This window comes from Erpetoichthys calabaricus, chromosome 7 (genome assembly GCF_900747795.2).
Source record: "Erpetoichthys calabaricus chromosome 7, fErpCal1.3, whole genome shotgun sequence".
In the NCBI taxonomy this organism is placed as follows: domain Eukaryota; kingdom Metazoa; phylum Chordata; class Cladistia; order Polypteriformes; family Polypteridae; genus Erpetoichthys; species Erpetoichthys calabaricus.
The window spans coordinates 157,626,326-157,638,661 of record NC_041400.2 but is presented as its reverse complement, the minus strand read 5'-3'; the positions used below and the strand labels follow the sequence as shown (position 1 = coordinate 157,638,661).

Sequence of the window (12,336 nt, the reverse complement as noted above, 5' to 3'; positions counted from 1 at the left end):
ACATGTGCAAAGGAGAGATGCTAGGTAAATTGGGAGAAGGATGCTAAAGATAGAGCTGCCAGGGAAGAAGAAAAGAGGAAGGCCTAAGCGAAGGTTTATGGATGTGGTGAGAGAGGACATGCAGGTGATGGGTGTAACAGAACAAGATGCAGAGGACAGAAAGATATGGAAGAAGATGATCCGCTGTGGCAACCCCTAACAGGAGCAGCCAAAAGAAGAAGAAGATTTTGCAACACTCCATTAAAGTGTTTCACTCAGCTGATCCTTTGTTTTGAAATGGTAGATTTTTTTTATCAAAGCATGAAAAGAAATAAAGCTGTATGTGTGCACACTAAAAGTGGGCAGGGCTGATTGTATATAAAATCTCAACAAAATAAGATATTTTAGTAAATTCTGTGTGACGTGGAGCCTCTGCTTATTGAGAGGTGTACTTACACAACTTTCCCAGCAATTTTTGGTCACAGAATTCCTTTAAATAAGCTTGTTGGAGGCAGTTGTAGTGTGCTCATGTCCTGTTAGTCATGTAGCCTGACGTACTAACTCAGTCCAACTCAGTCCAGCCAGTCGGTCAGCCATCCTGACAATATCAGACAGGTTTCGTGATGTCTTAAATTGCAGAGGTGGGCACAGGTGTATGCTTGATCTGATAATCAATAAGCACTCACTCATAAGTACAATGTATATAATGTTGTGATGAGTGCTTAAGGAGTGCAGGTGTTTTGGACCTTGTAGAAAACAGAAGTAAGGCTCATCTGTTTGATGTCTCATGTTTTACCTACCATGATATAATGTAAAAATTAAACAAAATGGCAGAGATTATGGCTGAACTCGCTATACCTATACACTCTCAAGTGGGAACCAACTCTATCAGGCAGCACATTATTGATCTTCAGAAAATGGGACTTGCCTAGAATACTTTGGAAGTGTGAGTCTGTACTGGAAAGTCATCTAATTTGACACTCCCAGTCATTGTTAGTCATGTAATCTGGCATGCTCAGGCAACGAGTATAGCACCTTTTAATTTACAGAAATATTATTTTAAAAAAAATGCAATTATCCTAGAAACTTGTAGCTTCAAACGTTTACTGAAGCTACCAGCTATCCAAGACCCTGAATTGTTGTTCATGTTAAAAGGGTTGTTAGTGTAAAATAAAATAAGATTATTTTGTTCACTGACAGGCTTCACCTGAAAGGTCAACCAGAACCCAGCAGAAAGAATTTCAGACATGTATATTGGACAGTGTCATGGAACATTTACTAGCAGCTGATGTTCTGCTGGGTAAGTTTGATACTTTGATAATTATTTTCCTTGTCTCATTTTCTATAATGATAAATCCAGTGTCTGAGTAACTACTGTTTTAACTTTCTTGCAAGCAGATGGCTAAAAAGGAAAAAATAAATAAAATAGACAATATACATTTTTTTAAATACTATCAAAATGTCCATATGAACATATACAATATACATGTAACATATTCTACTAATTAAAAAGATGTGGTCAGTACTAATGGAATAAAAATTTAACAATTAATGGAAATACTTCTGTGTGAAAATAACATCATACGAGCTTGTACTTGTAACCATACACACACGATTAGAAGTAAGGTTATTTGTTTTGTTATTGGACACATTTATTGATTTATTTTAGTGATCAGGCGGCATGGTGGCACAGTGGGTAGAGCTGCTGCCTCGTAGTTAGGAGATTCCTCCCTGCGTGGAATTTGCATTTTCTCCCCATGTCTGCATGGGTTTCCTTTGGGTGCATTGGCGATTCTAAATTGTCCCTAGTGTGTGCTTGGTGTGTGTGTGCGCACCCTGCAGTGGGCTGGCACCCTGCCCGGGGTTTGTTTCTTGCCTTGTTTCTTGTTGGCTGGGATTGGCTCCTGCAGACCCCCGTGACTCTGTAGTTAGGATATAGCGGGGTTGGATAATGGATGGATGGATTTTAGTGATTGTATACTCTTCTTCTATTAAGCACAGGTTCGGTTATTAGTTAGTGTAGATGCCTCATAGCTTTAGGGACCCTGGAGTGCCGAAAGTCTGTATATTATCTTTATATCCGTAGGGTTTTTTCTAGTATCCCTGTGATGTGATGTCATGTTAACAGGTGTTTGAAGGTTATAAGTAATTTAAGGAGTGTGTTTTTACAATAGCGTGCTGCAGTAGGCTTAAGTTCTAGCTGGTGTCTGCGACCCAACAGTTATGATTACTTTATTAGAAATATTGATTTTCACATACTGCCAACAATTTAATAATTTCAATATGCTAATTTGCTTCACAAGTCATGCAGTATTTCACTTTTTAATTATGGTGCTTTTTAGAGAAGAAGTTGAAATAGAGAAGTATATATAAATCGATCCTTCTGTTCATTTTCTAACCCGTTTATACATTTCATCTTCACAGTCTACCAGTTCCTGTCCTGGTACAAGATAGGGACCAGTCCTGGATAGGATGCTAATCCGTCACAGGCAATACCTGTACATACATACAGACTCACAAGAGGACAATTTAGAGCCTGCTGCTAGTACGGCAGGCACTAGAGATGTGGAAGGAGAAAAATTTAATAAGTTATGTTTGCCTTTAGTTTACTTGATGTCATTTGGACTCCCATAGTGCTTAGCACTACTGCCTTACAGCTCCAGACTATTGGGCTAGAATACCAGCCTGTTAAATGTTTTTGTGGAGTTGTCACATTCTTCCTGTTTCTATGCAGCAAATAATATAAAGTAATACATATGCGAACAACAATTTTGGATGATCCGCTGTGGCAACCCCGAACGGGAGCAGCCGAAAGAAGAAGAATACAGTATTCCTTCTACTTCTGAAAGATGTGCATGTTAGGTTAATTGGTGGCCGTTGATTGGGCATTTGATTGTAGGTGTCAACATGAGTGGGCCCACCAGTAAACAAACATTACATTATATTTTCATTCCTGCCTTGTACCTTGCCAGATTATGCACTGGTATGTATAATTTATTGATTTCTCTTTCAAACAATGGCAGGAGAAGATGCCTCGCTACCTATAACAAGTGGAGGGAGCTACCAGATTTTGGTCAACAATGTGTTTTACTTCACTCAGAGAGTTGTGGACAAATTGTGGCAAGGAATGTTCAGTAAAGAAGCCAAACTTGTTGTTGAGTTCATAATTCAACTGATTGGACAGGTAAGATGCTTTAAAATTTGAGCAGTTTTGTAATACTTATTATTTCATGTTTCCCTAGCCAATAAAATTATATTGTTAAAATTATTATCACATTGTTTCTTTTTGTGCTCTGTTGTGTCTGAATGATAAATTGTCTTTTTTGTACATTTTAGGGCCACTTTCACAATGTAACACTTCATGCAGAGTTGAAACTCACTTTCTTAATACAGTGCATCCGAAAAGTATTCACAGCACATCACTTTTTCCACATTTTGTTATGTTACAGCCTTATTCCAAAATGGATTAAATTCATTTTTTTCCTCAGAATTCTACATACAACACCCCATAATGACAACGTGAAAAAAGTTTACTTGAGGTTTTTGCAAATTTATTAAAAATAAAAAAATGGAGAAAGTACATGTACATAAGTATTCACAGCCTTTGCCGTGAAGCTCGAAATTGACCTCAGGTGCATCCTGTTTCCCCTGATTATCCTTGAGATGTTTCTGCAGCTTAGTTGGAGTCCACCTGTGGTAAATGCAGTTGATTGGACATGATTTGGAAAGGCACACCTGTCTATATAAGGTCCCGCAGTTGACAGTTCATGTCAGAGCACAAACCAAGCATGAAGTCAAAGGAATTGTCTGTAGATCTCCGAGACAGGATTGTCTCGAGGCACATATCTGGGGAAGGTTACAGAAAAATTTCTGCTGCTTTGAAGGTCCCAATGAGCACAGTGGTGTTCCATCATCCGTAAGTGGAAGAAGTTCGAAACGACCAGGACTCTTCCTAGAGCTGGCCGGACATCTGAACTGAGCGATTGGGGGAGAAGGGCCTTAGTCAGGGAGGTGACCAAGAACCCGATGGTTACTCTGTCAGAGCTCCAGAGGTCCTCTGTGGAGAGAGGAGAACCTTCCAGAAGGACAACCATCTCTGCAGCAATCCACCAATCAGGCCTGTATGGTAGAGTGGCCAGATGGAAGCCACTCCTTAGAAAAAGGCACATGGTAGCCTGCCTGGAGTTTGCCAAAAGGCACCTGAAGGACTCTCAGACCATGAGAAAGATTGAACTCTTTGGTGTGAATGCCAGGCATCATGTTTGGAGGAAACCTGGCACCATCCCTACAGTGCAGCATGGTGGTGGCAACATCATGCTGTGGGGATGTTTTTCAACGGCAGGAACTGGGAGACTAGTCAGGATAAAGGGAAAGATGACTGCAGCAATGTACAGAGACATCCTGGATGAAAACCTGCTCCAAAGCACTCTTGACCTCAGACTGGGGTGACGGTTCATCTTTCAGCAGGACAACGACCCTAAGCACACAGCCAAGATATCAAAGGAGTGGCTTCAGAACAACTCTGTGAATGTCCTTGAGTGGCCCAGCCAGAGCCCAGACTTGAATCCGATTGAACATCTCTGGAGAGATCTTAAAATGGCTGTGCACCGACTCTTCCCATCCAACCTGATGGAGCTTGAGAGGTGCTACAAAGAGGAATGGGCGAAAATGGCCAAGGATAGGTGTGCCAAGCTTGTGGCATCATATTCAACAAGACTTGAGGCTGTAATTGCTGCCAAAGGTGCATCGACAAAGTATTGAGCAAAGGCTGTGAATACTTATGTACATGTGATTTCTCAGTTTTTTTATTTTTAATAAATTTGCAAAAACCTCAAGTAAACTTTTTTCATGTTGTCATTATGGGGTGTTGTGTGTAGAATTCTGAGGAAAAAAATGAATTTAATCCATTTTGGAATAAGGCTGTAACATAACAAAATGTGGAAAAAGTGATGCGCTGTGAATACTTTCCAGATGCACTGTACATACTTACTCAGTAGCAAGGATATTTTACGAAAACATGTTGTCCCTGTTAAAAAGCACTAAGAAGAACTTAATGGGTTCTAAACGACAGATAAATCAAGGAAATAAATGTAGAGTGTGCTTGATACCTTAATTAAACATTGGAATTTATAACACTATTTGTTATCATTGTGCTTTCTGAAGTGCATGTGTTCTGTGAGCTACAGTTTGGTTAACTGAAAATGTCTAGTTGTAAAGTTAAATTACCATTCTTTGTGCCTTTTTTACAGCATGAATTATTAAGTTACGTGTAAATCATACTTTAAGAAAAAACAATCAAAGTTAAAAGTACCATAATAATATAATTTAACACAATATATTTTGATGTGACGCATATGTGTACACATTCTGATCATACTGAAAAAAAGAATCATTATTGTGCTTGTGCCACCACCATCTACCCAAAGCACCATGATGTTCCAACAATGATGGATGGATTAAAAGCCAGAAGTCTGTATAACCATCAGCATCAAGTGACTCCGTGAGAACCCTAACTACAAAGAGGACTATTTCATTTATGTTAGGTAGAATGCCCAAAGGGGACTGGGCGGTCTCGTGGCCTGGAACCCCTACAGATTTTATTTTTTTCTCCAGCTTTCTGGAGTTTTTTTTTGTTTTTTCTGTCCACCCTGGCCATCGGACCTTACTCCTTATTATGTTAACTAAGGTTGTCTTATTTTAATTTCTTTTTTGTCTTTTATTCTTCTTTTCTTCATTATGTAAAGCACTTTGAGCTACTTTTTGTATGAAAATGTGCTATAAATAAATGTTGTTGTTGTTGTTGTTGTATGGCAGAAGTCTTTATGTGAGTGATTTATAATTTTGGGATACATTGCCTTTAGAGAACAGGACACGTTAAAAGGGTCACAAAGGGAATTGTAAATAGACATGAAAATGTTAGAGTTGTGATTTTAAATTCTAGACCTTTCTGTCATGACAATTTACCTCAGACCATGTTAGGTGTTTTGTTTTTTTTTTTTTTCCAGCCAAGACCTGCTTTTAATTAGAAGTCTCGTCTGAATTAAACATGATCTTATTTACTACCATAGAGATTTATTCTCTCAGTACAGAAACTCTCCCCTTGGTTTATTTACCTTTTATAAAGTTTAATCAATTCAGTTTATTCCGGTTAAGTACATTTTCTCTTTGTCTACTTTTAAATCTCTATTTTGAACAAATGCAAACACTTATTTTCCTTTTGTTCTATGCATTCTTAAAGTCTAAGAGAAGGTCTCAAGGTTTATCTCTGGACTCGGTCTACCATTGTCTGAACAGGACAATCCTCTACCAGCTGTCAAGGCCACACAAGACTGTCCCTCAGCAGGTGGCTCTCTTAGACTCTCTACGAGTTCTCACCGTAAACAGAAACCTTATATTGGGGCCAGGAAACCATGACCAGGAGTTTATTGGCTGCCTAGCACACTGCTTTATCAACCTCTATGTTGGAAGGTAAGAAAAACAAATCCATTTTACTTAAAGCATGCAAATCCCAACAGTCTTTTCAGTGACTGCTTCTCGTAAGTCTCCTGCTATGAAAAAATGATAAATATTTCTAAAATGATTTTTTTTTTTAAAAAAAAAGTATTCTGCCCTGTTAAAGAATTATTATAACACTCTGTTATGACATGTTTAGTAGACTTTTAATTAGATGAAGAGTATTTTGTGCGTGAAATCTAAAACTTTATTTTACTTTTCAGCAGTGTTGATGGCTTTGGCTTGGAGGCAGAAGCAAGAATGACAACTTGGCACATCATGATGCCCACGGAAGTTGAATCTGATGTTCATAGCCAGGATGTTAGTGAAGGTAACCTATCCTGGTGTTCCCTTTTTAATGCTTAGTGCTTATAAAAATATATTTATTTTTAATGTTTGTGCAATCAGTTTAATTTAATTTTATTTTGATAAAGGTAAGGTTGGCATGGTGGCCGAGTGGCTAGTGCTAAAGTTTTACAGGTCTAATGTCCTGGGTTTGAATCTCAGGCCTGGTCACTCTCAATGTGGAGTGTGCACATTCTTCCTGTGTTTGAACAGGTTTTCCTCCCAAATCTCCAAAGACATGCTGGCAGCATTGATTGTCAACTTAAAAGTTACTGTTCAGGAGTAGGTCTGGTGACCAATACTGCCAGGACTCCTTTTTTTAGTGATGTTTCGGTAATTTTTGGTGTTTTTTTGTTTGTAAACTTGTTCCCTATGATACTTTCTTTTCTGATACTACCTTCCTTTGGCCTCCCTAGATCTTGTTTCTTTGCTAGTTCCTTATTTCATAATATTTCTTATCTTTTGTATCTTTTTATGACTCAATAGCATCTCTTCTTCTTTCTTTTAATTTTGTAGGTCGACAGCTGTTACTCAAAGCAGTAAACCGAGTATGGACAGAGTTCATTCTAAATAAAAAGCCAGCAATTGAAGAGATTTTCAAAGTGCCTCTACCAACTAATGACATTACGAATGCTCGGACCCATATCGAGGAAGCCTCTGCTAGGATATGGCAGAATTACTTGGGTATGATTAATGCCCCTGTAAAGGGGCATCAAAAGCTCCATTGGATTTAAGATTTGGTTAAAATAATTCAGTATTTGTCCATATGGTTTTTGATTATTTTACTTTAGGATGGAAGCATCAGGGCACACTGTTTAATTTTGGCAAAGAGAGAGTAAATTGAATATGCACTCTTCTAAGCAGCAGTACAGATTTCTTGATTTTTTTCCTTTATATTCTGCATTCTCCTTTGGATCAGTGTTTAACAAGTTCCTATTCAGGAAGATGAAGGAAAACATTTTGAAAACCACTAGGCAATGCATTAAAAATTATCCTACTGGTATCATTCCTTCATTAATTCAGTATTGTTGTTTGAAAATTGTCAGTGAACAGCATTACAAGTAGCAGGTGTTAAAATTACACACTAATGCTGAACAAGTTTGAAACAAATGTTATTTAGATTTGCCATTTTCTGAGTGCAAAATGCACAGTGGCTATAAAAGGGAATCACTTCTCACTGACTCCCAGATTGCTTTGTTGCACCTAAATATAGTCTAAATTCTTTTTTATTTTAACACACACCCATGATATATATTTAAGTTAAAACTGCCAAGGGGAACTTTATGACCAAACTTGTTCTCACCCAAATTGTACCCCACAAGAAATATGACTGTGTTCACTCAAAGCACTATTTACAGTGACAGATTAGCCAGGGTTATGTATTATCACAATGTCTCATGACATCAGTGCAGAATGGCAAGTCAGGTTGATGACCAAAACTCTATAGGAAAGATCTGTATGACTAATGAGTTTTGAACTGCATTTTTTTGTTTCGTTGTGATTGTGGGCAGTACCAAAAGGGCATCCTCTTTTGGTTAAGCATTATTATATATATGTACTGTGAAAATGAGTGTATAATTTACATCTAAATATTCACAGTCAAAATGACTCTAGGGTGTGATGATCATTTATATGAAAAAAAATGTTGGGGATTAATACATATATGCTAAAATAATTGTTTAAAAAAATCTTACTGGATGTAAAAATGGATGTTTGTTGTCTAAATTACAAGGTAGTTGATTTTGGTGTGGGAATGGCAGGGATGTTGGAGCCATATATTTGCAGGTAGACTACCTTGTATTTGTTTCCAAGTGACTTTAACTACAGCTTTTGAGCAAAAAACATAAAAGCAACGGAACTTACATTTTATGAGAACTTCTCACTGCTTTATCACTTAAAGGCACATAAGAAGGACCACTGTTTTTTAAAATAACGTCTTTGCATGTGGTAGTACTCTAATGGAAAAAACACTGGATTTTAGCAGCACATGGGTATTTATACAGTACTTTTTTGCATGTTGCTACCCTAAGCTTACTGTATACACTGCACAAACTGAACGGAAGAGTAGCACATAATTATTGTTTTAATTTGACATAGTTTACTGGTTATAAAATTTCAGTATACCTCACAAACTCTAATCTTTTGAAAACATAAAACTGACAATTCCATGAATATTCAGAACACATCTGGATTTTGTTACAGTGAATCTTATTGGTTGTGTGCAGATGTTCTTTTTGGCAGAAAACTATCACAGCATCCAGACTATCAAGACCATTTGTTGTTCAGAATGAAAAAACTTCAATGAGTTAAAATAGACCTGGTCAACATATGTATTTACAGTGAAAATACAGAAATTCAAATTTTATTAGAGTGCTTACAGATTGTAGATGTTACTGTTGTGTTAGCAAAGAAAATAATCAAGCCCCTTGGTAATAAAATGTACTGCAGTTTACATATTTAAGCATATAAGTGACTCTTAAATACACAAACCAACAATCTCACTGATCGGACTATTTTATTTGGATTTACATAATCTTTATTTTACATAATCTTTATTTGGACATTTCTCTGTTCTACATAGCTCATGAGAAAAAATGCATCAGCAGAGGAGAGACAATTGTTCCTGTGTCCCAGTCAAAACTTTCCCGAGTCAGCAGTGGATTTGGCCTTTCAAAGCTAACTGGATCTAGACGAAATAGAAAAGAAAGTGGATTAAATAAAAATAATCTCACAGCCCAGGTAAGAAACCTAAGTTTTCATTATCATATATTATTTGCTAAAGCAACAATAACTAATTTTAGACACTCTAGTTCAAAATTAAAGTTGTTTTTCTTTTTCTCTCTGCCCTATAGTAGAAATTAATACAAAATGTTCAACATTTAAACATTAAATTACATGCAGATTTCATTACATTTCTTTTATTTATGTTATAAAATCCGATTATGTGGTGTGTAAAAGAGATCAATGACCAATCTTTCACCAAACAGAAATGTAATTCAACTGATGTAATTGCATTTCATAGCATCTAAAGGATGTCCAAACGTTAGTTTAGTTAAAAGACTATATTTAATCTAGTTTTAATTAGTTTGCCATTTAAGAATGAAAGTAAATGCAGTAGATTATGCATTTGCCGCCCAGCTTGATTGGAATTAACCTGGAAAAACAAGTTGCACAACTGTCTGTTTTCTGAAATATCAACATTATTAGAACTCAATTTCCTTTTCGTTGTCATACATACTAGTATCTCCAAAGTGTGAGCTAGGAGTGGAAAGGCTGTTCCAGGCATTAGCTTTAATACATGGAATGGTTTTGCTGCCTCTGTTACTGCTTCTCCAGTACAAGAACCCGTAAATTAATCTAGTGTGGCAGGGTAATGATGGTTTCTAGCAAATTCTGATATTTCTGAGAATCTGACAACTTTTGTATTATGCTTAGGCTTTTTAAAAGTGTGATTCATATATTTGCAATGTGTTGGTTGTGTTGGCATGCTTGTCATTAAACTGAGTCAGTTCAGTTCAGATGTGGTGCTCTACCAACAATAGGTTCTGGCACCTCTCCTGTTCAGGACTTTCATGGATATGATATCAATGTGCATCCAAAAGTACTTTGGTTGATTGATGGGTTGTTAATTTGCTGTTTGTCAGTGATGTTATTATCAGGCTTTGGCACATGCTGAAAATGTTTACTGTGGAATATAATACAGTTGTGAGGGGATCACTTCTTCTAAATTTGAGGTCACGGTTCTCTTCCCAAAAAGAATTACTTGGCAAGCAGCGTCTCAGGTCTAGAGAATTTATATGGGGTGACAAGAGGATGGCAGGGAAGTTTTTAAGTGGGCTGCAACACAGAAACGTTATTCTTTCAGATGCACATACAGTATATGGCATAAATGTTCAAGGTAGGCATATTTATGAGGTAAATAAAATCAATTAATACAAAGATGAAATCCAGCCACAGAGTAGCAATCAGCTGTTTATTGTTTGATTTGCAAATTTTACAGTTCTTATTCTAAAAAAATATATATCTACAGCAAAGGACCTGACCCAAAAACAGTGTTTCTTTTTATCTGACAATTGCAACCACAGAAAATTAAAGTATAAGAGCTGAATATGACGATTACCGTGTTGTCCAGCAAATCTTTTCACAAACTCAAATTCAAAGCTTTACTGCATTTGGAGTCAGTGTTTAGTATAGCCAAATTTGACAATCTACTTTCTGTCATAGAAGATTGCAAATGATTCCTTATTAGCTTTAGGAATTAAAAACTTCATTCACAAGAAGCACTGCTGACAGCTATCTTACACAACCGTAACAGCTCAAAGAACACATCCCAGTATGGGTCCAAAAAAATTTGCAAGTTCCAACATAGTGGCAGGATTTCGTTTACCATTCTTTTTATGTCTTTCTGTGATTCTATAATCGGGTGAAGTTCATGCTTCAATAGTGGACTAAGAAATGTTTGCCAAAAGAAGAGCATCATCCTCTCTTAGAAAGTTAACTCAATGGATTTAGAGCCTGAATACCAATCATGATACAGAAATAGGTTTTAGAAAACTTTTCCATTTCCCCAATCATGCTGTCCACAACTGGGTAGTACACTTTGACTAGAAAAGCATATTTGCTGTCTTAGTTCTACATGCTGTCCAAGGCTGGGGCTGACAACACAATCTTTGAGTTTTCCTGTTTGTTGTTCCTGTGATAGCTTTGAGAAACACAGGGTTGTAGAAATACAATTTCTTTCACGTGTCAACTGTATCACTCCAAATCTCATCAAAGTAGGCATCACTAAGATATTGTGTCATTGTGCCTTTCAGTGATTGAATTAAATCATTAAACAGCCTTAAAAAGAGCAAGTATTTTTGACTGCAACATGTCTGACATAAATGTAGAATCACCTAAAACCTACCTGAAAACTGCAAGACTCCCTAAAAAATTCCAATCAGTTTGACCTAGTATTCCTTGAGCTTTGATAGCCCTCTGTGGATTGTTCTCGCATTGAAGTTCAAGAACTTTAAGAATAGCAGCTGCCTGTCCATTTTATTTTGAAATGCTAGATGTCTGCAAGCCCAGCGTGTATTGCTAAGGTGCTAAAGACCCTACACATCCAACCATTTCTGATGGACATAGGGTGCAGACGTGAATGTGTACTTTTCCAACTAACAAAAAAAATTCCAGCATCACTTACAATTCTGACTGTGTAAGTATCACTAAGTTTATGTAGTGTGCACTCCAATACCTATAAAATGCAAATTAGGCAACATCTTTTTTCCTAGGTTGGACAACTGAATGTACCCCATTCATAACTACTGCTCCATCATATCTTTGACCTACAAGGTTTTGTTTATAATCCAAACCATTCCCCTCTAAACAACCAATAGCTTTAGCTCACAATGCACCAGCATCCAACTTTTCTGCCTCTTGAAACTTCAGGAAACTCTCGTAAACCATACCATTGTAGTAGTATCTCAGGACAAACGAGATCTGTTTTATTTTTACATCTTTAGTTTCATCCATTGGTTT

General features: G+C 37.0%; 1 protein-coding gene across 7 annotated transcripts in view; it reads left to right on the top strand.

Annotated features, from left to right (window-relative positions):
• Nucleotides 1-12,336, top strand: part of wdfy3 (WD repeat and FYVE domain containing 3) — a 355,632-nt gene that overhangs the window by 275,876 nt on the left and 67,420 nt on the right. For 6 of the 7 annotated variants that reach the window (XM_051930197.1, XM_051930199.1, XM_051930198.1 and 3 more), the window contains 6 exons: nt 1,180-1,279; nt 3,003-3,163; nt 6,218-6,447; nt 6,696-6,802; nt 7,333-7,500; nt 9,398-9,555. In XM_051930197.1, coding sequence (XP_051786157.1) covers nt 1,180-1,279; nt 3,003-3,163; nt 6,218-6,447; nt 6,696-6,802; nt 7,333-7,500; nt 9,398-9,555 — 924 coding nt within the window. The remainder of the gene's footprint in view (nt 1-1,179; nt 1,280-3,002; nt 3,164-6,217; nt 6,448-6,695; nt 6,803-7,332; nt 7,501-9,397; nt 9,556-12,336) is intronic. The other variant, XM_051930194.1, reaches the window with a different exon arrangement.